Source organism: Meles meles, chromosome X, assembly GCF_922984935.1.
Source record: "Meles meles chromosome X, mMelMel3.1 paternal haplotype, whole genome shotgun sequence".
In the NCBI taxonomy this organism is placed as follows: domain Eukaryota; kingdom Metazoa; phylum Chordata; class Mammalia; order Carnivora; family Mustelidae; genus Meles; species Meles meles.
In genome coordinates this window covers 131,023,063-131,048,143 of record NC_060087.1, presented here as the reverse complement: position 1 = coordinate 131,048,143, position 25,081 = coordinate 131,023,063, and the positions used below count along the sequence as shown (strand labels likewise).

At 58.4% G+C, this 25,081-nt stretch overlaps 1 protein-coding gene across 6 annotated transcripts; it reads left to right on the top strand.

Annotated features, from left to right (window-relative positions):
• The first annotated feature begins 4,373 nt into the window (after window positions 1-4,373).
• On the top strand, window positions 4,374-23,743 carry CCNQ (cyclin Q). 6 transcript variants are annotated; one of them, XM_045995670.1, is made up of 6 exons: window positions 13,297-13,430; window positions 15,484-15,601; window positions 15,773-15,956; window positions 17,508-17,640; window positions 19,592-19,824; window positions 23,202-23,743. In XM_045995670.1, exons 3-6 carry the CDS (start codon window positions 15,787-15,789, stop codon window positions 23,452-23,454), a joined length of 789 nt encoding a protein of 262 aa, XP_045851626.1. In that variant the 5' UTR covers window positions 13,297-13,430; window positions 15,484-15,601; window positions 15,773-15,786; the 3' UTR covers window positions 23,455-23,743. The 6 variants fall into 6 exon arrangements, with proteins under 6 accessions (XP_045851625.1, XP_045851622.1, XP_045851623.1 ...); XM_045995669.1 differs by lacking the exons at window positions 13,297-13,430; window positions 15,484-15,601 and adding an exon at window positions 4,374-4,522; XM_045995666.1 differs by lacking the exon at window positions 15,484-15,601 and having other exon boundaries at window positions 13,128-13,430.
• Window positions 23,744-25,081: the final 1,338 nt, after the last annotated feature.

Sequence of the window (25,081 nt, the reverse complement as noted above, 5' to 3'; positions counted from 1 at the left end):
GAGCAGCCTCCCTGCCTGGGCCTCCGGGGTCAAGTGCAAGGAATATTCATGCTGCACACCCCCCCCGCCCCAGCAAGGCCCAGCACCCCCACTCCTGGAGGAGAGAAGACTCAAGGTTACCTCTGCAACCGGATCTGCTTCCCATCCAGGCCACCCACAGCCAGTTTGCCTCGTGACCGGTTGGTCTAATTACCTGGTCACCTCCAATCTGGGATTGGGAATTCAAATGAAGGCGTTTATTTTCGCCTCTTATTCTAACGGTAACTGCCGCTGAATCCGTCCTTTAATGATCAATTTGCCCAATTAAAAAAAATGCAGCACTTGAAACCGATTCACCAAGGGCCCTTCTGTCTCTGTGGCGTGTTTCCAAGGGCGGCTTTGCTGCTGGGTCAGGGCGTCCCCACTCTGCTAGCACAAGTCGCACATCCAGCGGCAAAAGTGTCTCCGCACTGCGGGGTTTTCTAGAGCTGCCCAGTAGGCAGCTTCCAGGGCTGCCTGGAAGCCCTGGGGGGGTGGGGGGGGGAACTCACCACAGCCCTGCCACCGCCCCGCAAGGCCACCCCCAGCCACCACACCACCAGCTTTGCCCACTGAAGGGACAAGTGGGACAGCTAGTCAAATTCACAAAGAAAGCAGGACTGTGAAACACAAACCGTACAATATGTTAATAGACCAGACGTAGGCCGAGAACAAAACAACCTCAGGAAAAGATCTTTATACCAAAAGGCAAAAGAGTCCTTGCAGGGGCCAAACGCGCTTGCCGGGTGTCTTCCTGGCTTCTCCTGGCCTCTGGACCCGATGACCCCGACAAGACAAGTCACACCAGCCTCCTCCTCCTTGGTAAACGGGGCAAGAACAGTGTGTCCTTCAGAGCAGGAGATCATCCATTTACTGTTTGCCGTAGAGGCCCGGAGGTCCACTTTAACTGCAGGAGAAACACAGATTAAAGTGAGCTGCCCTGAGAGGAATGCTTGGTTTTCCTCCTTTGTTTTTTTAAAAAAAATCCTTAAAATGCGGAAAGGTTGGGCAAAAATAAGGCCCAGGGTACAGATGCAGAGCCCCTTGGATGCACCTGAAGGCCGCGGGGGCGGGCGTGGGCTTGGGTCAGGGCGGAGTTGGGGGGTGGGGGGGGTGGGGGGTGTTTCTCTTCAGCCCCTGGGTAGCTCCCACTGCAGCCCTGGCTGCCTTCCTGTGGTCTCTAGATCCTTCTCTTCCTTTACTACTCTCCCCTGGAAGCCTTCCTCGAGCTCTCCATGAGCTTCCACCATCTTTGGAGGGCAAACATGTCCTCTGCTCTCCTTCCCACAGAAGTTCCTGATGGCTCCATGGGGGGAGTCTGATCCGAGCCCAATGAGGACGTGGCTGAAAGAGTGTCACCTAGGGAGAAGGACCCCTTGCTGTCTTCGAATACCCACTTCTGGGCTGCCTTCCAAGTAGGAAGTGAGGTATGGGGAGCAAAAATTCCAGGGGGAGCTAGGCTTGTGGCCCTGGGAAAGGGGTGCTCACTGGACTCATGGGTGAGTGCCGGCACCTGCCCGCGGGGGTTCTGGACACAGGAGGCCACCGGCTGGGCCAGGAGCCACCGAGGGTGTGTGCTGGCAAGGAAAGGACGGGGCCAAGGAAGCCTGGGGCCAGGGGCTGAGATTGGGAGGGCTGCTGGGGCAGTGGTGCTTGCAGGGGACACTCACCTGGGGTGGGGGCTGGGGACGTGGCTGCGGCCTGAAGAGGACAGGCCTGACTAGCATTAAAGCATCCTTAGCAAAGAGGGAGCTGAGCCCACCCTGGGAAAGAGGTGACCCCCTTGGCAGGAACCACAGGCAAAGATGGAGCAGCCTCCCCCCTTCGACCTTGGGCTGGAGACAAGGCCTTGCCTGCCTCAGCTGGGGGGGGGGGGGGGAGTGGTGTTGGGAGGGAAGGGGAAGTCAGAGCACCCTGTCTCTGTTCTGGTCCATTCCAGTCCTGGGGATGGAGAGGGGGGTTTTGAATAGGATGTGAATCCGGGCTGAATTTTAATCACCCAAAAGAACCAGAGAAGTTAATGGTCAGGGCTGAAGGAGTGCGGGTGGGGGGAGGCGCCAGACGCACCTGGCTAGCATGAACAAAGCCAGTCCTGAGCTGTGCCTGCAGAAAGGTCTGGAATGGTTGGTGGGGCCCCTGGAAGTGCCGGGGGAGGGGTAGGGCTGCAGCCCCGAGTGCAACCGCTGTTGTGGGGAGTCTGTGTGCTCTGTTTCCCCAAGCTGGGGCCGCCCTGGGGTGGCGCAGGAAGGAGCATGCAGGCTAGAGGGCCAGGGGCCTCTCCCAGAAGGCAGCCAAAATGGGGGTCAGGGAGCAATCGGGCGGCACCTCCGAAGGACTCTCTCTTTTCCGAAAGCCAAGCCAGGATGACCTGCAGTCCCAGGAGACATTTCCTGTAGCTGAGGCTGGGTGGAGTGGCAGGGTGGGGAGACATTCAGTGTAGACAAAGTCACGGGGCTGTGGTTTTAGGACAAACTGGGGCATAGGCAAGAGGGTCCCTGAGTCAGCATGGGGCTCCCTGTGGGTCTGGGGACCAGAGGGGCTCAGATCTTTGCGCGCTCTTCTGGGAGGGTGGCAGGCTGCCTGGCTCAGCGGGGGAGCTGCAGCCCTTGGGGGTCCTGGCTCAGACCTACTAGCAATTTCCTAAGACTCCAGATATCAGAGCATTAACAGAGGTGGACCTCAGTCTGTTGCGCTGTGCAGACCCCAAGACACTCTTCCGTGGGTAAGGTGACCTAAGGGCTCTCTCCTCTTGCTATGTTTCTCGGGCCTGAAGAGCCCACGGGCTCCCCTGTCCCCAGGACCCATGCCCTCCGCCCAAACCGGCGCGCATTCCGCCCGAGTGCGTGTTAACTTGAACATTTTTGTATTTTTTTCCCGTGCTGTCTCTCTTCAAGGCCTCTCGATCGGTGTGCTCAAGGAGTATGCGATGCCCGGACATTTACTCTCTGCCTGGGGCATCTCTGGGACCAGGGTTTCCCCAGCCCGCTCTCTTGGCCACCGGCAGCTGCGCCAGCATCCCCGCGCAGGAAATGGCTTCCGCGGAGCCGCTGCCTGGTAGCAGAGTGGAAACCATGGCAACGGGAAGCTGGGAGGATCTTCCCATCACCCCGCAGAAAGGGCAGCCTATTTCTGGGACCTGAGCCCAGTTATTCACTAGTTCTGCATTTTGCTGTGAATTTCAATTCTGGAGAGCTGGCATCCAGGCCGCCGGGGCTGAGTGCGAGGGGGCTGGATGAGGGACACTCTCCCCTTCCTTCTCTGAAGGGGACACAACTCCTGGCCCCACCTTCTAGGCCGTTGGTGCTGCCACAAGGCTCAATTTCTACCCACACTTAGATCCCTTCTTCAGGCAGAGGAGGGGAAGGTTGGTGCTTTGGAGGTCACGGGGGTGGGCCGGAGCCCGCGGGGCTCCCCCTCACCGACCGCTGTCTATACTACGAGACTCCTCTCCGGGCTGTCAGCAGAGGGGACACTTTGAGCCACCTGGCTGCGGGGAGGAAGCTCCGACGCGGTGGAGGAGTGAGCTGAGTTGAGTTGAGTCCCTTCCACCCAGCCAGGAGCGCGAGCCCAAGAGCGCGGGCACAGGTCCGCACACCCGCACACACGCCAGTTGTGTGGCTTTTAGTGTAGACTCCTCTGCCCCCTAGTGGTAGGCCTCCGCCAGCACACGGGGCTCGAAGGCGCGGGCTGCCACCTCCGCTCAACCGGGATCCCTTCCAGCTTTGACCTAGGAGGAAGGTCTTTGGAGATGAAGGCGGCAGATGGGAGACTGGCCCTCCGAAGCTGGGTGCGAGGAGAAAATCGCAGGGTGACGAAAGCACCCCGGGAGGGGATCACAGCTGGACCCTACCCAGCCATTCTCCTCTTGCCCCGCTCTCTTGGGTGACTCCACTTCGTTTCGGTGTCCCAAACTGGGAACAGCTCTCTGATGGCCCCCCTTCCTCCTTCCCAACACCCGACTCCTCCCCCATTCCGAGGGGTGGGGGGCTCACATCCCAAATAGCATTCATTCATGGACTTCTTGCGAAAATCTTTATTTATTTATTTTTACTTTCAGTATCGCTGGTACACAACGCGACACGTACAGTGGCTCAGTGGCTCAGCATCTCTGGGCGTCATACTGTGCGCAGCACCGGGAGCTACCAGCTGTCACCGTACAACTAAATGGCTTTAAATAATCCACTCGAGGGAGGCATAGTTTTGGCCCTTGGGACCTTTGCCCTCTGATGTTATGCCCATGAATACGTCACGTTGCATTGCCAAGGGGACTTTGTAGGGGTAATTAAGGCTACTAACCAGCTGACCCGAATATAAGAATATCAGCCTAGATTACAGGCTGGGTCCAATGTCGTCCCAGGAACCCTGACACGCTGAACTTTCGCAGCTGAGGCCAGACAGGAGGCAGAAAGAGTCAAAGATAGTGAGAAGAATGCCAGCCAGCCAGAGGCCTCAAGGAGCTAGGTTCTGCCAACAACCTGAACGCAGAATCTTCGGGAGCCTCTAGGTGAGAGCCGGCCCACTTGACATCTTTGTTGTGTTTTGGTTTTGTTTCAAAATTATTATAGAGTCACGGGAAGTTCCAAAGACAGTGGAGGGCCCTGTGTGGACCCTTCTCCGGGCTTCCCCCAGTGGTGACAGAACTCCCCCTCCTGCCTCTATGGATTTGCCTATTCTGGTCTTTCCTACAAATGGAATCATACAGTGTGTGACCTTTGGTGTTTGGCTTCTTTGACTAAGTATAATGTTTCCAGAGCTCATCTGTGTTGTAGCATCTGTTCACGCTTCTCTCCTTTTCACGACCGAATAGTACTCCATCGTGTGGAGGGACCACCCTTTGCATGTCTGCGCATCTGTTGACGGACATGTGGGCTGTTTTCACTTTTGAGCGGTCATGAATAAATCTGCTACAAGCACTCATGGGTAAGATTTTGTGTGGCCATATGCTTTCATTTCTCTTGCGTGTATACTTAGGAGTGAAATTGCCGTGCCATATGATAACTCTATATTTAACTTTTTGAGGAACTGCCAGACTTATCTGTAGTGACGGCACCATTTACATTCCCACCAGCAATGAGCGAGGTGCCAACTTCTCCATGTCCTTGACGACATTCGTTATTATTCTTTTTGTTGTTATCTGTCAGTAGCCTTTTAGTTATAGGTACCTTCGTGGGTGGGAAGTAGTATCTTGTGATTTTGATTTGCATTTCCCTAATGTCCAGTGATGCTGAGCATTTTCCCGTAAACTCGTGACACATGGTGGACGGTCTTCAGAGAATTGTCTGTTCAGACCTGTTGCCCCTTTTAGTCGGGTTATTTGTGTTTTTCTTATTGAGTTGTAATGGTTCTTTATATATTCTAGGTACAAGCCACTTATTGGCTACATGATTTGCAGATAAGTTCTTCCATTTTATGGATTGTCTCTTCACTTTTTCGGTGGTGTCTTTTGCATCACGGAGCTGTTTAATTCCAATTTATTTTTTATTATGTTGCTTGTATTATTGGTACCACAGCTAGGAAACCATTGCCTCGTTCAATATTATGCAGATTTATGCCTAAGTTGTTATTTTTTTTAAAGGAGTTCTATAGTTTCAACTCTTTTTTTTTAAAAAAAGATTTTATTTATTTATTTGCCAGAGAGCGAGCGAGCACAAGCAGGGAGAACAGCAGGCAGAGGCAGAAGCAGGCTCCCTGCTGAGCAAGGAGCCCGACATGGGACTCCATCCCAGGCCCCTGGGATCAGGACCCGAGCCGAAGGCACAGGCTTAATGACTGAGCCACCAGGGCTTCCAAAAGTTTGAACTCTTACATTTAGGTTTACGATCCATTTTGAGTTAATTTTTGTATATGGTGTGGGGTGCCGGGGGTGGGAGTGGTCCAACTTCATTCGTTTGCATGTGGCTATCTTGCCGGTCTTGCTGAAACTCAGTAGGCCATAGCAGCGCTGGTTTATTTCTGGGCTCTCGATTCTATGCCATTGATCTGTGTGTCTATCTTTGTGCCAGTATTGCACAGTCTGGATTCCTGTAGCTTTGTGGTAAGTTTTAAAATCAGGAAGTGTGAGTCCTCCCACTTTGTTCTTTTTGAAGACTGTCTTAGCTATTCTGGGTCGCTTGAGCTCCCATATGAATTTTAGGATTGGCTTGTCAATTTCTCCAAAAAAGAAAAGAAAAGAAAAGAAAAAGCCAGCTGGAATTTTGATAGGGATAGTGTGGAACTTGTAGATCATTTTGGAAAGTATTGTCATTGTAACAGAGGTCTTTTGATCCATAAATAAGAGATGTGTTTCTATTTACACAGATCTATTAATGTCTTTCAATAGTATATGGTTGTACAAGACTTGCCCTTCTTTTGTGATGCTTATTCCTGGGTATTTTTTTTCTTTTTGATGCCACTATAAATAGAACTGTTAATTTCATTCTGGATTGTTCCCTCATAGTGTACAGAAATACAGGCAGTTTTTGTATATTGGTCTAGAATTCTGCAATTTTGCTGAACTTGTTTATTAGCTCTGACAGTTTTTTTGTGTGCATGTGTGGATTCCTTTGGCTTTTCTTTATACACGATTGTGTCATCTGTGAATAGAGAGTTTCATCGCCCCCTTTCCACGGCAGACACGCTTTTGTTATCATCTGGTTTGCCTTTTCCCACCACGGTAACTCTTCTAGTAAGTAGCTGCCTCCGTACCCGTCGATCAGGGATTTCCACAGCTACTTTTTCGTGTAGCCGTTTAGACCTTCTCCATCCACTGCCTGCCAAGAGCTGAGGGCTTGACTTCCTTGCCCGGTAAACACGCAGCAGACCCAAGATCTCTGACTGACGCCGCTCGTCCTTTGCTGAGTCCTCTTCTAGGTTTCAGGAAGGGGTGCACGAAGCAAAGGACTCAGGGGCTCATGGAGCTCGTGGAGCGGTCCTGCCAAATGGATGTCCCTGGGCTCCTGGACTGACTTGCTTCACACAGTCCCCTCCACAGGAACCAGGACATACGCTGGACTGCTCCCAGTGGATCAAAGGTGGCTTCCTGTTTCAGAGCGAGTGTTCATTAACTAGGCTCATCCAATCAGAGTCTCCCTCTGGACTTTGAACCTGGAGACAGAGTTGGTCAAATGATGGTGGGCACATGGTTGAAAGTCTGCGTCCTGCTGGTCCTATGGCCAAAGATATGGGAGTGGGGAAGCCAGGTGGAGAGTGAGGAAGGCGGTTGTTCTGGCCGTAAGCCTCAGTGATCCTAGCCGCAGGAAAGGCTCTGTGCACAGGAACCCCGAGAGGGTCTGGGGGAACACCAAGAGGGCTAGAGTTCGAGAGGTATGGGGTCTGATGACACCGCACACAGGCGGGAGGGGCTGGCCCAGACAGCAAAACTGGTGAGGACTTCACTTTCCAACCTCGGTGGGGGGAATTTGGGATAATGAGGAAAGCGCTGTGCCAGGAGCTGAAAGCCCCACATTTGGAAGGACATCCCTGCGCGGGGTGACCTTGAGAAGCCACCCGACCTTCTTGGATCGGATTTCTTCATCTGCATTCCTTCCCTCTCTTTTATTTCTCCGTGCCCTTGGATGAATTATACCTCCCCAGGCCTTCTTCCCCTCCACAGGGTTATGAGTGGCCCATGCATGGGCAGCAACTCCGGCCTCCCTGTTCTCCACAGTCTCGAGTTTATTAGCAGACATCAGGGGACAGTCTCAACCACCGCTCCCTGACACCCCCGCCATGAGGTTCCTGTGGCTGCCATTAACAAATGACCACAAACTGGGTGGCTTAAACAACAGATAGCTCTCTCTCATGCTTCTGGAGGCCAGATATCTGAAATCAAGGTGTCTGCAGGGCTGTCCTCCCTCCGGAGGCTCTAGGAGAGGATCCTTCTCCGTCTCCTAGCTTCTGGTGGCCCCAGGCATCCCTGGGCTTGTGGCCCCATCACTCTAGTCCCTGCTTCTGTCTTCAAGTGGCCCACAGGTCAGGGAGGCCACCCATGAGACGGACGTGGGTCAGGATGTCCCCATCAACCTCCAGTCTGGCGGAAGGGCTCTCCATCCGCACCCCTAGACTGGCTGTCCCCCATCTCCAGCAGTCCGCTCAAGCTTTCCCCGCCGAGCTATTTACGCAGCTGGGGAGTTCTCCCTGTTTTCTCGCCCCCCCAGGCTGCCTGGGCCTTTCTCTAGCACAGCGTCGCCAGCCTCACTGGAGCTGTCCTGCTGTTGCTCTCCGGCTGGCTTCTCAGCTTCTGCTCCATGGGTTTGTGAGTTCACCCATTCACGCGGAGCCTTAGCGCTCCGAAGAATTCCCCGGCTACGTAAATGGCTCGTGGTCCCTTCCAGTGCTGTTTTGCCCCCTGACTCTTTGCCGGCCAGTCTTCTGGCTCTTCTTTATGAAATCCCTTCTCCCCATGGGGGGTTTGTCCTTGATGGCACAATTGTCCATGACCTTTTTTTTTTAATTGCAGCTTTATTGAGATATAATTCACACACCATAAAACCCACCCACTGAAACTGTCTAGTGCAATGGTTTTTAATATGTTCACAGAGTTGTGCAACTCTCACCACAATCCAGTTCCAGAACATTCTGATCACTTCCCTTTGAGCAGCCACTTCCATCACTCGCCCAGCCCCCCAGCCAGCCCCTGGCACCCACGGATCTACATTCTGTCTCTGTGTTTGTAGCGCCTGTCCGTGCATATCTAGCGCCGGGCGGGTTTTCAAACCCTGGTGCCGACTTCCAACATTGCAGAGGCCCGCCTTGGTCACATGCAAGCCCCTGGGGGTGTTCAGAGCTTGCTCAATCTTTCTCTTTACTGAGCTTGTTTTTACTCAAAACTTTGAAAAAGGAAATCATCTCCGGTAGTAGTAGATTAACCAAAAGCTATAATCCCCACGGCGTCTCCACGGGTCCGGCAACTCCCACCTTCCTTAGGAAGACTGAGCCCCGGCCCGCCCGGTAAACAGAGCCCTGGCCAGGTGGTGTGGCTCTGGCAGGCTCCGGGAAGGCAGGGCCGCAGTCAGGCTTCGGGTTCACAAAGGTGGCTTTGTCTGGAGCATGTGGGTGGGGGAGGAGGGCAAGGCTGCTGAACGGAGACCCTGTCTGCCTCATCCCAGCCCCAGGCCGGAGCCACGCTCATGCGGGCACTCCGTCAGTGAGGGAAGGAGGCGGGAGGGGGGGGGCGGGGGGCAGGAGAGTGGGGGTGGGGAATCCTCCAGGGGAAGGTGTTTGGGTCAGGAAGGAGCGTGTTGTGGTCACTCTTCAGAAACAGGATTGACCTCCACCCCAAATTTGGTTTGGTCTTGGAGACTGAGGGCACCACCCCCGCCAAGAGGTCACGGAAAAGTTCCTTACTCGCGCACTGAGGCTTTCTGGGGATAGGGGGCAAGTCCCCAGCCTGGCCGGAAAATGACTTGGGAGGGCACGGAGAGGAGACTGGCGGGGTCATGGCTTGCGCTAGGGCAGGGGTGAGGGCTCCTGCGTGCGGTTAGAACTCCCCTCTGGTGCCAAGGAAGGGAGCACTCCGGCTTTCTCCGGAGCTTGCCCCGATGTGGGGCCCAAGGGGACAGTGGGGGTGAGGCTTCAAAGCTGTCAGCACTGAGACTTTAAAACGAGAAGGAGCCGGCGCTGCGGGACGGAGGCACCTTGGAAGCCGCATGTGACCTTGGTGGGCGCCAGCCTCGGAACGTGCCCTTCCTCTGAGCTCACGGGGCGAGATCCTAATGCCCCGGGCTAGGGCCACCTGATCAGGTCTTGAGGGCGGAGCCTCAGGAATGGAAAGAGGACCCTTATCAAAGAGCCCCCGGGAGAGCTGGTGCGTCCTTTCCCCCAGGGTCAGGCACCGTGAGAACTTGGCTTTCTGCAAACCGGGGGAGGGTTGTCACCGGAGCCCACCCATGCTGACGCTCTGATCCTGGATTTCCAGCCTCCTGACATTTGAGAAAGAGATGTCTGTTGTCTATCCGTCACCTAGCCTGGGGTATTTTGCTCTAGTAGCCCGAGTGGGCTAAGATGACGGTGGTGTGGGAGGGGGACAGTCTCACCCAGCGGGGACCGGGCACGGGGGGGGGGGGCAAGGGCAGGGCAGGCAGCAGGCTGTGGAGCTCAGGACACACGTGGCTGCAGAGCTGCGTGGTCGAGAAGGGTGGGAGGGCAGAGGGCAGTGGAAATGGGGAGGTGGACTCGGGGGGAGGCGGTTGGGACAGCCAGCAGGGAGAGATGGGAGGCCCAGAAGGTGTGGGAAGCTGGGCAGAGGTGGGGAAGACGGGGTGACAGTGGACTGAGGTTCTCAGGTTGCAAGAAGGTTCCAAGGACAAGCGACAGGACTGGACTTGGATGAAGGGGCTCCTCATGACCGCCCTAGGGCAAAGGCCACTGGGGAGGAGGTGGGCGGGGTGAGCACTTTGGAAATCCTCCCCTGTCCTTGAAGACCCAGTCAGGCTTTCCAGTGGCCCTGCCTGGGCGCAGCCTTTCCTCTGTACCCCGAAGGCCCCTCCCCGTTCTCTGTTTCATCTTTTGAGCCTCAGCCTGAGCCCCGGCCTGAGCCCCCACTGGCTCGCTCTCATTAGGTGAGGAGGAGGCCGGACTGTACTCAGCGCGGAGGTGCACGGTAAAGGTTAGATAAGGCGGCCTTGGTGAATACCGTAGAATCCTCTTCTGATAGGATTGTCCGCCCCTCTGTATTGATCGTCTTGCCACTACAGGGCCTGGATTAATCCCCGGGCAATGTCTGGGGGATGGTGGGGACGGTGAAGGGGGGGATGCCACCTTTGGGAGGGGTGACAGGAAGGGAGCACCCGGGCAGTGGGTGTGGCTTGATGGTGGGAGAGGAAGCCGTACCTAGAGGTTTGCTGGCTCCTGCTGGTGGCTAGTGAATTATTCATTTGTCAACCACCGAGTCCAGGCTGCTTTCCGGGAGGGTGTCCTGTGACCCAGGGTTTTAAAAATTAATGTGTTCATTGAGTCATTCCCTTGACTCACCTTCATGGGTGCCTGTGACTTGCTGAGCCCAGATTCTTCCCGCCCCAAAAGGCCCGGGGGGCGGTGGGGAGGAGGAATTCAAGCTGTGCTGTTTAACCCGCAAACACAGGGTGGAGGGGTGACAGGCAGGCCACTGGGCCAGCGCCCAGAGGGAAGAGTGAGTGAGCCGACTTGGGCGTGTGGATGTGTGTGCATGTGGTGGGGGGATTGCCTGATGTGCGTGTACATTTGCATGTGAGTGTGGGGAGGGGCGTGTGTGTGGTGTGCCCCTTTAGGCTGGTTCTCTGGGTGGTCTGGGTTTCAGCCTCGGCTAGGGGACAGCAGGGACAGAGTGCTCAAGGCATGACAGGTGTTAGCAGTACAGGGGCCTCGGGGCCCCGAGTCCCTCTACACATTTGCACATGGGTACATGTGGGCAGGCGTGCACACACACACACACGCGCGCGCGCGTGCACCCGCACCCGCACAGGTACTCAGCCCAGAGGGCCTGGGCCTTGCCTCAGACAGAGGGAGTCGGGGAGAGGGGTTTGGGGCAGGAATCCCTTCACTGGGCAGAGCTTGTGTGAAGACCCTTAGGCCGGCGGTTTTAACTTCCAGGGAGCTGCATAAGGGTGTTGCCATGAGTGGCCCAGTGGTGAGAGCTGAGGCTGGTCAGCTGACAGGGTGATTCCCTGAGAACTGGCATGTTAGGCTAAGGCCTCAGCCTTCTCCTGAGTGTAAGCCAGAGCGAGCCTCCTAAAATGTAAGCTTGACGGGCTCTGGGAGATGGGAGGCAGGGCAGAGCCCGTCAAGCTTACATTTTAGGAGGCTCGCTCTGGCTGGTGGCTGGTGTTCTGGGCCAGACGGTGGCCCCCTAGGTTGTGGTCCCTGGAAGCTGGGATTGGCGAAAGGGTCTTCGCGGATGTGATCAAGTGAAGGGTGCAAGTTGAGATCACCTGGATTTCCTCATTGCCTCTGACAAGTAACAGGGGAGACACAGAGACACAGGGAGGAGAAGGCCATGTGACAGCAGAGGCCTGCAGTGACGGGCCACGAGCCGAGGAACACCTGGGCCCGCCAGCAGCTGGAACAGGCGAGGAAGCACTGTCCCCTGCAGAGAGTGTGACCCTGCCTACACTCGGATGTTGGACTTCCGGCCTCCAGAGCTGTGGGAGGATGAGTTCCTGCTGTTTTCAGTCCCTCGCTTCGTGGCTGGCATGGAGAAAAAGACTTGGGGGGAATAGGGTTGGGAGAGGGATGGGGGAGTGGAGGAAGGAGACTAGGCTGTCCTGGGTGGGTCAGGACGTAGAGCCATCAGGACCTTCACCGGGGTCCAGTCACCCTGGCGGAAGAGCTTGGGAGCAGTGGCCTTTTCCTCTCAAAGTTCCCAGCTCTCTCAAATCATAGCAACCATCCGATGATACCGGAATGACCCGGATGACTGGGTCGTTCGTTTGGGAGTCCCTCTGGTGCTCTATCTCTCTAATGCCCGACGTGGGATACCCTGCTTGTGGAAGGCACACGGACGAAGCGTGCAATGGCATCGTGAACAGGATATTCAACAACACTCATTCATTTAAGCTCCTAGTGTGCGTCAGCCTGGGAAAGTGAGCAGAGGCCAGATCACCAAGGGATGCGGAGAAATCTCCCAGAGCCAGGACCCCACAACACACTCGCTCGCTCTTCACACGTGTCCCCCGGGGCTCATCCACCTGTCTGCAGACAGGGCAGATGCGAACGCGGGCTCCGAGCCACAGGATTTCTCCCGCTGGGAGTCGCAGACCACTCACAGGCAAGCGCCCCTCGCCCCGGGGCCTCGCAGTCCCCACCGGCCTTCCCAGTCCTAAAGCACGCTGGGCCACCAGCCCGGAGCGACGCCCGAGTGGGACCGCAGGGACTTGCCGCTAAGATGCCCAGGGGTGCCCGTGACCTCGTGGCGCCCTCGCGACGCAGCCCGGCCAGTTCCGGCCGCGGCATACGGGGCCGGCGGCTCGGGGGGGTGGGGGGGGGGTGGGCGGGCGTAAGTCCCCCGGGGACGGGGCGGCGGTCCTCAAGGGCGGGCCGCGCGCCGTTTGGGGACAGGTCGGCCTCCGCCCGGCCGAGTCCGCGTCTGCGCCGGCGCCGGCGCCTGCGCGCAGCCGCGGAGTCATTCTCCCCCGTCCCGCCACCCCCCTCCCGCCGCCCGCCAAGCCCGGGCGGGGAGCTGGGAGGCGGGGCGGCGCGGGCAGGGGCGGGACGGCGGGACGGCGGGGCGGCGGGCGGGGCGGGTGGCCGCGCCCGCCGCGAGGACCCCCGGAGCCGGTGGCCGCGCTCTGGGGCCCCTTTTCGTTCCGGCGGGGGGTCCGGGGCCGCGGGGCGGGGCCTCATGGAGGCCGTTGGCCCGGACAGTTGCGGAGCGGGGTGCACGGCGCGGGGCGCCGAGGGGCGGCCGGCACCCGAGGCGAGGGTGCACTTCCGAGTGACGAGGTTCATCATGGAGGCAGGTAACCGCGCTGGGGCGAGGCCGGCCTTGCGGGAGCCCCCTTCCCGGAGCAGGGGCCGCGCAGGACGGGCAGCGGGCGCGGCTGCACGGGGTGGGGGCGGGGAGAGGCCCGGCTCAGGGGTGCAGGCCTCTGCTTCCCGCCGCGCCCTGTGCGCTAGGCTTTGAGCTGCGAGGAGGACACACACGGTCACTGCCATCTCGCGGACGGGCGCGCGGGCTCAAGGAGAGGACGTGGACAGGGACTGGCGCGAGCGACGAGGTGGTCGAACCCGAGCGCCCCAGGCTTGCTGGCGCCCCCCCCCCCCCCCGCGCGCCTTCAGACACATCTGTCTCCCCGCGCCCTTGGTCTCGCGGAGCCTTTCGGGGGCCGCCGTTGGTGAGGCTCATGACGGGCCCCGTCGGCGAGGGCCCAGGCGTGGTGCCGCTCCGGTTCTGAAAACCCTTTCCAGGCTGTGTTCACGGAGGTGTTGGGTGCCCCTGTTTCCAAGGCGAGACAATGAAGCGAACCGGATCCCGTGGAAACACTGTATCTCTCCCCGGCAATAGTATCTGCTCGGGGTCGGCCGCTTACTTTTGATCTTTGTTACTTTGTGCACAGTCTGTGCCAGGAGGCTGTGGGCGAGTGGCTTTCAAGTCCAAGTCAGCAGTCTGGGGGAAATGATGCAGGACCATTAAGCCCAGGGATTGTACATTTAATTTCCAGGAAGTTGCACAAGGTCCGGAGAAGGATGGCGGCGGCCTCCCACAGGCTGCCATGCATCCGCTTGGAGGGTCCATGTAAGCCAGGGCAGCATGCTGCCCTTTGAGGACTTGCTACGTGAAACGGGGCTTGGAGGGTCATGTGCAGCTGTGGCTCCATATGTGGTGTCTCGGGACTGATGAGTCTCGTGTAGGAGCTGCCTGTGTAACTGAGGTTTAACCCTTGACGTGCTAGAAGCTCCTGCAGGTGCCAGTGTCCAGGGACTTCTTTATCAAATGTGTCGCATATGCTCCTGCTCTCCATGTGAGGCCGAACACGGGGCCTCCAAAGAGGCCGCATCCTAATGCCCCGAACCTGTGCCCCTGTGACCCTATGACTGTACCCCATGCAGCGAAGGAGATTTTGCAGCTGGGGTTAGCATCTCGATATGGGGAAACTACCCTAGATTATTCACTGGGCCCAGGATCATCTCACCAATCCCATCCTTAGAGGCGGGAGTGACGGGCGGAGTGGAGGCCGTGGAATGAGGGAGGCGGAGGTAGAAGATGCTCCCCCTGACTTTGACAAGGGGGGGGGCAGGGGCCACTAGCCAGAGACTGCAGGGTGCCTGGAAGCTGGGAAGGGCAAGGAAGCATTCTCCCCTGGAGGCTCCAGAAGGAGCCCACCCAGCCCACACCTTGAATTTAGCCCCCTAAGACTCATTTCGGACTTCTGAGCACAAGCACTGTAAGGGAAACCGTATATGTTGTCTGTGGTAATTCACTGCAGTAGCCCCAGGGAACTAAGGCACCACGGGGAGAGGATATTGAATGTAAATCTTAATGACTGTTGGTTGTCCCCGACCTTATTTCAGTCTGTTGGATGTCATTTAACCTTCTCTTGTTAACTCTGGTCACTGAATTTATGTGGGTTCTGTTACCCAGTGCAGTGATTTCCTTAGGAGCCAGCCAGAGGTGAGGTGGGGTGGGCTGGGACGTGGGCTTTACCCCCTAAATCAAACCACCACGTGTTCTGGTTTTTGAGTTGTTCCCTTTTCTGTGTGTGGCGTCTCTTCCCTGGTACCTGCCGGAGGCCGCAGGTTTTGCTTTTTTCCTGCTCAGCCTGCAGGTGCCTTCGGCAGTCACCCTGCTTGCTTTCCTTGCCCTTTCCGACCCGCAGACAAGGAAACCGGGGCCGAATATAATCTAGTGTAACCCTGGGACTCTGCAGCGTCTGTTCGATGCTCAGAGGCCTTTTCCCCCTGCTGTCATCTTGGCAGGATTTTTGTTCCGTGAGCTGTGGGAGTGAGGGTGACCTCTGGTTAAATGCTTTCTGAGGCAGAAACAGACACACAACAGTGTGTGGTCCTTTCCAGAACGTTGTGCAGAGGCTCACATGCCAGGTGTGACGGGAGGGCTTGCCAGAAGTGTGGGGTCTGCAGTGCTGCTGGAGGGGACCGTGCAGTCGGAGAGGCCTGGCTTGACACCTCGCAGGTAGAGGACCCAGTGCACGGCCCAGCCGCCGTGGCCAGCCGGGCTCCCGGCTCCTGGTCCTGTCTGAGCGGGGCTGTACGCCCTCAGGGCCCCACCCCGCAGCTGCAGCCCTGCTCGGGCAGAGGGTGAGCCCCGGCCTGAGCTCCTCTCCCGCCTGCTTTCTCTCGGTAGGGGTCAAGCTAGGGATGCGGTCCGTTCCCATCGCCACTGCTTGTACCATTTACCACAAGTTCTTCTGTGAGATCAACCTGGACACCTACGACCCCTACTTGGTCGCCATGTCTTCCCTTTATTTGGCCGGCAAAGTGGAGGAACAGCACCTACGCACTCGGGACATCATCAACGTGTCCAACAGGTAACGGCTTCCGGGCCAGGCCTGTTGGGAGGACGCACTGGTATTCACCCATGTGGGAGGGCAGAGAAGGGTCCCGCTGAGCCCCGACCTCCGGTGACAGCGGTCAAGCTCAGAAGGAAGCGCCAGGGTGGTCCTGAGCCAGGGCGAGAAGCGCTGGCAGCAAAGGCAGGCGCGTTCCTGTGTCAGAAATGGGGTGAGTGGACGAGAAGCCGGGGCTGGATTAAGGGATGTCTCAACGGCCCGGAAGAGTGTAGGAGAGCTGGGGTCCTCGGGAGGGGAGCATGGCTAGAACGTAGGGAGCTTGGAGAGATGTGTCAAGATTGGTCTGGAGTTTGGGGCAGGATGGATGGAACCAGTTGTGTTCTGTGGGACCCGTAGGACCTTCCCAGGCAGGGGAGGGTGTGGACCCAGTTGGGCAATTACTAATTATTGAGGTGGTGTGGGAAACCAAGTCAGAATCGCTGACAAGCCTCTCTTGCCTGGTGTGGGCATGGTGCTCTGTGGGCAGCCCCCTTGGGCCCAAGCAGCCGTGTTCTTATTGGGGAAGGATATGGGGGTCTGGCCAGGCTGCACTGAGACCCCGGGGGCCCAGCAGTTTGTGGACAGTTATTGACTAGCAGTATGGCGTAACCTTTCTAGAAACTAATCATTAGGAAAGAAAACTGTTTTGTGCTGCTTCTCTTTTAATCAACAGGTAACAGAAAGAGCACTCCCTGCCCCCTAAGCACGACAGGTTCATAGTGTACCATGAAAGCCTAAGAGAAAAACCGGAGAGGGAACCAAGGGAGGGCCACAGGGCCACCTGTAATTGCCAGGTCCCTGGCAGGGAGGACTGGTAGAGGGGAAATTGTCTGGACCACTAATTAGACATGAGCACCCCGGTGGGGTTCTGTGGGGAAGTTGGAGAAGGATCGAGCAACTGGGAAGGCTGAGTCATTGGCAGAGAATTTTGATCGCTTGAGTGTGATCTTCCATCCGGTTCTCTTCCATCTTGGTGGTCATGCGGAGGTGGGAGTGTTGTGGATATATAGGGCGTAAATAAGGATAGAAGGATCTGGAACAAAGGAAAGACAGTCCGGGAACATGAAGCTGAACTACATTTATTCTTCTGTGTATAGCATCCCCATGACACATTTCAGGACCTTCCTTGGGCCCAGAGTAGGAGTCCTGGGCATTGCCATCCCGGGCAGTAAACCCCGTCTCTGGTCCCAGCTGACCGTGACCGGAAGCGCGGTCAGTTCAGGGTATGAGAGCTTCCGGTTCTGGAGCAGTCGCAAAGAGCTCATCTTGACACTGGGCATGTTGCTGAGTGATGCGGGACAGCCCACGAGGGCTGAAACGAGAAGCCAGCTTCTTGCCTCTGCTGCTTGCTGTTTTTGTTCTCTGTCGTAGGCCTGTAGATGAAGAGTGACTTCTAAACCCGTCGGTAGAACTGGCCCTATCCACGGCAGAACCCTGGGGTGTGGTGTGGGTCTGGATGCCAGGGGACTTTGGGGGGCTCCCTGGGGGCACCTCCCCGGCCGCCGTGACCGCTGCTGTCTCTCCGCGCAGGTACTTCCACCCGGGGGGTGAGCCGCTGGAGCTGGACTCCCGCTTCTGGGCTCTTCGGGACAGCATAGTGCAGTGCGAGCTCCTCATGCTGAGGGTCCTGCGTTTCCAAGTCTCCTTCCAGCACCCGCACAAGGTATGTGCCGGGGAGTGGCAACCGTTTCTAGAGGCGCCAGCCCTTTCGTTCCTTATCCCGAGACGCTCCCGAACGTGTGGGCCGCCAGAGGAAGAGCAGAGTCGCAGCGGGACGCGGGCTCCTGCCTGCGCCGCTGTGACTGGCTTGCGCGGCCCCTCCGGTCCACACTCCCCAGGCTTCGTCCAGTAGCTCTCATTTCAGCTTCTGCCTTTCGGCCCGCTTGGCTGAGGCCACGAGCTGGGACCCGTGTGACTGCAGCCCTTGCTGGTCCCGTGACCCCACACAGATCGTGTGCTCAGCGAGCCACGGGGAAGCGGGGCTGCTTTTGTGATGCCCCAGGGCTCCTGTCCCCAAGAGCCCACATGCGGCCCAGCTATGCTTGGAGCCCCGCGGGAAGAGCCGAGGCGCAGACTTAGGCAGGCACACTTTTCACCGCTAGGAACGCGGAAGTCCCAGTAGAACGGGTTCTGGCGGCAGCAAAAGGGAGACCCTCGGAGCACTTGGATGTGACACTTTGGGGGCTCCAGGCCCCCATGTGGGCAGCTTGGGAGGGTGGCCTGCAGGGCGGGATGTGGGGGTTGGGACAAGGGGGTCGGGACAGGGGTTGGGAACAGGATTTCATTTTGTTTTGCGTTGAGACGTGCACTGAGGCGATTGTAGGCGTGCAGGCAGTCGGAGGGGATAGCGCAGAGATCCTGCCCGAAGCGGACACTCTCTGCAGCCTCCCCGAGTGGAAACATTTCGCAGAACTCCAGTCATTGTGCCCGCAGGGTGTCGGCACTGGGGCAGCCCCACTGCCCTGCTGGGGACTCTCGAGGTGGCTGGGCGGTCACTTGCACAATTTCATTCCATACGCCCCTGCGTATATCCACCGCCATAGCTGAACTACAGAGTAACTCCCGTCACCACGGCTCCTTACAGTCTCACCCCGGCCTTCTAGACGCCTTTCTAATCCTGGAAACCCCTGGTAGAGATTTAAAACAGTCGTGTTTCCGGTCAGTCTGTTGGTCGGTCGCCTGATGCAGGGGAAGGCAGGAGCCGGCCGGGCTCCGGGTCTGGGGAGGAACAGCACCTGCCAAGGGGGCCGTCGGGTGGGGGAGTGGGGTTCAGCGTTGCCTGAGCCTAGCGCCCTTCCGCTCACATCAGGTCGGGACGGGGTCTCCGGGAGCCGATGAGCCCCCCTTCCTGGCAGGCTCAGGTCGCATGCGTGTGCGTTCAGGCCTGTGCAGAGGGCTCGTCAGCGTGTTCGTAGGTCGGGCGGTTCAGCAAAGCGGCTGTCTTCCCAGAGCGGGGACAGATAGCTGAGCTGGAAAGCCGTTCTGAGTCTGCAGCCCAGCACTCCCGGAAAGCGTGGTCGCCAGTCTTAGTCCGGAAAGCAGGTGTTCTGTCCCCCGGCAGCCCTGGCCTGAGGCCGGACACACGGGCGCCGCATTCTGTTTGGAAGATGAGGACACTATTTCCGGAGCTTACGTTGAGTTGGGCAAGGGGATACGCAGAATGGCTTCTGACGGCGGCTAGAGCAGGGCCAGGTGATGGAGAGGGACTGTGGTATGGGTGGCCATCGCGAGAGGCTCGCGCAAGTTCCAGGAGCTGGGCCAGGAGTTGAGTGTGGGTGGGCACCCGGGCCCCGGGCCGGGGGGAGAGACCATTTCAGGCAGAGGGAGCCATGGATGCCAAGGCCGGAGGGGTGAGCGAGCTCGGCCTGTTTAAACGTGGTGGGAAGGCAGGGCGGCGCAGGGCATGGAGGCCAGTGGAAGGCACTGGGAGCTGTTGGAGGGCTTGAACGGAGAGATGACTCGATCCGGTTTGTGTTTTACTCCTGTCGAGACAGCTTGGGGGCAGAGCGGCTGGTGGGCGGTGGGATGGGGGCACAGCGCCTCCCAGCAAGGAGTCAGATGTCCCGGGGGCTGGAGCCCCGAAGGCCCATTGGCTGACTGCCGTGTCTTTGCAGTACCTGCTCCACTACCTGGTTTCCCTCAAGAACTGGCTGAACCGTTACAGCTGGCAGCGGACCCCCATTTCCGTCACTGCCTGGGCCCTGCTGCGGGACAGCTACCACGGGGGGCTGTGCCTCCGGTTCCGGGCTCAGCACATAGCCGTGGCAGTGCTCCACCTGGCCCTGCAGGCCTATGGGGTGGAGGTGCCCGCCGAGGCGGAGGCCGAGAAGCCGTGGTGGCAGGTGAGGTGTGTCCCCCTTTCCTTCGCCTGAGGACTCGTCCGTGTTTCTTTGTAGGCACCGTCCAGGAAGGAAGATACGGGCTGCTTAGCAATACTGAAGCTTGAACGCACCCCGTCGTGATTGTCTAAGGCAGGGGCTCTCCCCCTTGGCACCGTGGACGTCTGGGGCCGGATCGTTTTCCATAGTGACACCATCCCGTGCTGCCCTGTAGACGCCCCAGTCGTGACCGAGTCCCAGGGTGGGGATCAGCCCCGGCTGTCCCGCCAAGCACTTCTGTTGAATTGAGCGGGAGCTTGCCACAGAGCTGAGGTTTCATAAACTTAGATTCACATCGGAAGAAGTACAGGGGTCCCCTGAAAAGATGGGTTCATCCGGACAGGCAGATAGACGATAGATGGATCGGTAGCTGACAGAAGGATAGAGGGCGGACAGACAGATGGATGATAGAAGATGGATCGGTGGGTGGATGGCTAGATGCAGACGACGAGGCTGGTGGTCACGAGATGGGCCGTCCTCCCCCGGACCTGCTGAACCCACAGCACAGTTGGTCGAGCCCAAGTCTGGGGGAAGGGCTGCCCTCGAGCTTCCCTGAGGAGGCCCCAGTTTCTCACAGTGGAATTTTGAGACCATTTCTGGTTTTCCCTTCCCGGTGCTAGACCTACCTCATAGTCTGGCCTGGCCCTGGAGGAGGGGCTCTGCGAGCGCTGTCCATGGTCCCTAGGGTTTCTCCTCCTCGGGTGCCCTCCCTTCCCGAAGAGAGGGGGCCCTCCTGGGTCTGCTCCTGGCGCCCCTGCCCTTCCTGCAGCTCGTGGCTCCCATGGCGGCCCTCCTTTCCCAGTGTTCCTCCCCCGGCGGGCCCTCTGGGGAGACGCAGCTTCTCCCGCTGTTCGTTCTCTTATCCTTCACTGTCTGTCCAACCCCTGCAGCTACCCACGGTAGCAAGCGCCGGGAGGTCAGGGATCTTGTCTGCTTTATCAGCCGCCCTAGGCCAGGTGCCTAGACCCGGCACATAGTATGTGCTCGTGCGTCTTTGAGCAGACACGTCCGTGGCCCTGGTCTCAGGTGAGACGCACGTGCTCTGACGGCATGGGGTTGAGAGGGGTCTGCGTAGACAGAAAGTAGTGCTCCGTGCTGGGGTTTCTTGGGGACTTCCAGATCGTGTGACCATAGTGTCCCGGCTCTGTGGGTGGTGGCAGAAGGGGCTGCCACTTCCGGGCCCTGCTCTCCGGGGCCGTGTGGTGGGCATGGCGGCCCCTGCCATCTTGGCTGCTTGGATCTGCGATTTCATCCCTCTTTCCCATTGTCCAGCTCTCCTCTGTGTGTCTGCCTTTCTGCTCTCCTTTCCGTTCCCCTGCTCCTGAGCGACCCTGGTCACCCCCTCACCGCCTCTGCCTCCCACTCCCTGCCCTCAGCAGGGAGGTGCTGGGAGGCAGCCACCCACCGCAGGCAGCCACCCACCGCAGGCCTGCTTTCTGGGCAGCACCGGCGTACAAGGGATTGTTAAGACTGGGAAGGGGTGGGGGGCAAGCTCGTTTCCACTCAGCTCTTCACCTTTTCCGCCTGGCTCCGGGCCATATGCACCAGGAGCATCCAGAATTGGGGGGCCTTTTGGGCTTGTGATGTGCAAGGACGAGTTGCCTTATGAGAAATGGCTCTGGATGATGCCTCGCTCACCCCCGCTCCCGCCCAACGCCTGCCCGCCCGCCTGGCCCTGGGTGCTGACGTCTGAGTTGGGAGATACTTTTCCTCCTCGTTCGCTCTCCTCCTTGCTCGCCACTCGCTACAGCAACCGCCTCTCTGTTGTCGTCCCTTATCTCCGGGGGGCTGGGGCTTTGCCATGCTGGTGAGGAGCCTTGGGAGGAGAGCATGAGTGCGCCTCTCCAGAAGCCTGTGGGTACTTGAGGGTGCGAGGGGCAGGCCTTTGTGCCAAGCTGTGTGGGGCCTCCGGGTGGACAAGGCACTCACTCTGGAGCGGGGGTCAGTGTGTCTGTCCCTGTGGAGGCTGAGCACTGCTCCGTGGTACGGATGAGCCACGTTGTGATTGTGCCTTCCTCCAGGGTGGACTCTCGGATTGCTTCCACCTTTTGGCCTGGGACTACTTTTTAACAGTCTTCTCTTGGCTTGAGGTCCCCAGGAACACACAAGGAGTGAACCTTGGCAAGCAAGCCCAAGCCCGTATTTTGGAAGCATTGATTATCCACCTAGAGTCTGGGGCAGGAGGGCCGATCTTCATGGCCAGGGTTTGGGATTCTCCGTAGCTTACGGAGGGCCCCGGATGTCTTTGGTGGCTGTGGAGGGGGTGGGCTCACGCCTGGTTTCTGCCCTGGCTTGGCCCAAGGTCTTGACGCTGTTGGTACCTTAGTTCCCCAGGCAGCAACCCCTGGGCCCAAGAGACCACAGCATCTAACCAAGAGCTCCTTGTTTTGCTTTTTATTTCCCGTGTCATCAGGGGCCCCCGAGAGCACCCACAGGCTCCGTGCTTCACTAGGAGGCTCGCAGAGCTCAGAAGAGCCGTACAGCGGCTCCTGGTCCTGGCCGCTGTGGTCAGTGACCGTGGAAGCGCACAGTTCGGAACCGGCGAGGGTGCAAGGAGCGTAGGGCGGGGCCGGGCCAGACCAGGCGCGAGCCTCTGGGCCCCTGGCTGGCGGAGGCGGGGGCCGGGCCGTTTCTCCCGCGGCCTGGGGTGACAGCCTGCCCTGGGCCCCGCCACCAGGGAAGCGTCCCTGAGCGGTGCTGTGGGGGGACTCGAGTGCGGGGTCGGTCCCATGGGCGTGGAGCTCCCATGGGGCTGACCTCGGATGCTCATCTCTGCCCCCTGCCCCCTCCCCAGAGGCGAAGCTAAGAGGTGTGGCCCGGCTCCGCCCCAGGGGGGACTGAGACCCTCTCATGGGGCAGGACAACCCCGGGGCCAGAGGTCCTTTCCCTGGGGCTGGGCAGGGACCAGAACTTCCTTGGGAGCATGTGGCGTTCACCCTGAGCTGCACGCCCCTCTTGGTTTGGGCCCCTAGGGGTTCACCTGATGATTTTGTGAGCTCCACAGCGCGGCCGGGAATAGCTGCAGGTGTGCTCCGGGCCGCCGGCGTGGAGTGCGGTTCAGTGGTTCAGCCTGTTTACTTCTGGAAATGAACCCCTGGCCCAGCTCTGTCACCAGCCCCCAGTCCTGCCTGTGCAGATGATCCCCGAGGCCTTTTCCATCTGGAGTGGTCTCTGCTTTGTGGTCCGCAAGGCTGGAAGCGGACGGGCTTTGAGGAGAGCTGCGGTCCTCTCTGATGGCCAAGCCTCTGTGCCGGCCCCTGTGCAGTGAGGTTCGGTGATGAGTGGCGGGTGCCTTGTTTCTCACAGAGGGAGTCTAATCGGAACCTGTTTTCCTTCTCCTTTCTAGGTGTTTAGTGACGACCTTACCAAGCCAATCATTGATAACATTGTGTCTGATCTCATTCAGATTTATACCATGGACACAGAGATCCCCTAAGGCCCTGGTCCAGGCCTGCCCAAAGAAGCCCGGGATGCTCGGCTGCCTGGGGACGGCATCACCACGTCGCTGTGACGGCTGGTCCCCAGAAGACCAGCTGGGAGGACTGGTTTTGTGCTGCTGGAGACGGGCTGGTGAAGGCGATGACCTGCTGCCGCTCTGATTCTCATGCTGACTGTCCCCGGCAGCTGTGGTCCGGACGGTGATGGGCACTGTGCCTCCTGCGGGCAGGCCGGGGTGCACCAGGGGAAGGGCCCCCCAGGCATCCGTGTCTGCTTCTGTCCTTTGAGAGGACGCCGACTGCAGTTGAGGTGTGACGTCATTGGAAGCAAAATCAAAGAACAGATGAGACTGTGCCCTTGGGGATTTTTTAAAGCCAGATTTATAGGAAGTATGAATGTGCAACACAGATGGGATTCTATTTTGTATAATAAAAGATGATACAAATCGTCGGAGACACCCTGTCTGTGCTCTGTGGCCCAGGCTGCTCGGGGGGCTCTCCAGCCTCGGTTTCCCCAGAAGTGCTCTCCCTGGATGGAATTGCCCCTTGTGCGTCCACTGCTTTCTGAGGCCCTGGTGTCCTAGTGTGCTCACATCCTGGTGGCGTTCCCCGAAGGAGTCCCCCTGTCCTCACTCCTCCAGTGGGACATCTGCAGAACTTGGCGCCCGTCCCATTCAGTGAGCGAGCATCAGTTTTCGAGAGAGGGACTGGGGAGCATCACTTGGGTTCCCCAAACCCAGATCTGACCAAAATGTAACTAGAAAGTACTTGATAGTTTTTTCTTAGGTGTGAAGCCAGTGAGTCTGGACGGAGAGCCTGGAGAACCCTTGGCCACGACACGTTCCTGACCCACTCAAAGGGCAGTTCTTCCGGAAGACCTGCTTTTGGGTGCGTTAGGGAAACAGAGTAGCCTAGTTTGTTGTGGGAGCTGGCCGGAATGCCGGCGTCCAGCCAGCTGCCTCCGAATGCTCGTCTCCTGTGGAGGAGACACACGGAGGTGTCCCACACCGGTCACAAGTCAGGCAGCAGGGCTTGCTTGAGTTTCCTTAGCAACCGTCGTCTTTGTCTTCAGGATGAGAGAGCTGAGTAAATGTCCACTTTTCCACTGTGTCTGCCCAGCGCAACCAGGAGCTCTTTGAGGACAAGGCTGGTGCTTGGAGCCGGGGCTCTGAGCGCGGAGCGGGTGGTGAGGAGTTAGGCCTCTCTCTGTGAGCAGCTCTCGCTCTCCCGCTGCTCCTTTCTGTCTTCTGCTATTTAAAAAGGACCTTGTCTGCCTTGTGTGCTTCCTCCCCACAGGCTGGGCCCCGGTGTCGCCCCCTGGACCCCAGCCTCGCCTGTCCCGCCCTGACCCGGCGCTGCCCTTGGCCAGTGCCTGTTGCTGGTCTGAATGGAATTGGGCAACAGATGTTTCACTTTTGGATTCTCTGTCTTCTCTCCCCTGACCAGATCACAGGCTCTTATGGAAGCTTCCATTTCTTCGGCTCTCTTAAGGTTGAGCCTCCAGTGAGGCAGCCGGCCCCCACACACTTCATGCGAGGTCATTTGCTCAGCTCTCAGAAAACAGTGCCCCGCCCTGGTGGGAGGGCTGGGTGGAGGGTATGGGAAAACCCTCTGGAGAGTTCTCTGCATCTGCGCGGGTTCCCGTCTCTTTGCTCCCCACCCCTGTCCCAGGACTTACCAGAAAGAAGGGAAGATGGCTGGCTAAAGCTCTCTGGGGATTTGGTGAACATCCCTGCCCCCGGCTTGAGGGCCCCTGTTCCCGAACCGGGAAAGCGTGGCTCCGGAGGCT

Coding starts and splice junctions, on each gene's coding strand:
- CCNQ (XM_045995666.1), top strand. CDS start 13,313: ATGGAGGCCGTTGGCCCGGACAGTTGCGGAGCGGGGTGCACGGCGCGG. Junction 15,957..17,507: donor ATCATCAACGTGTCCAACAG/GTAACGGCTTCC, acceptor CTCTCCGCGCAG/GTACTTCCACCCGGGGGGTG. Junction 17,641..19,591: donor CCTTCCAGCACCCGCACAAG/GTATGTGCCGGG, acceptor GTGTCTTTGCAG/TACCTGCTCCACTACCTGGT.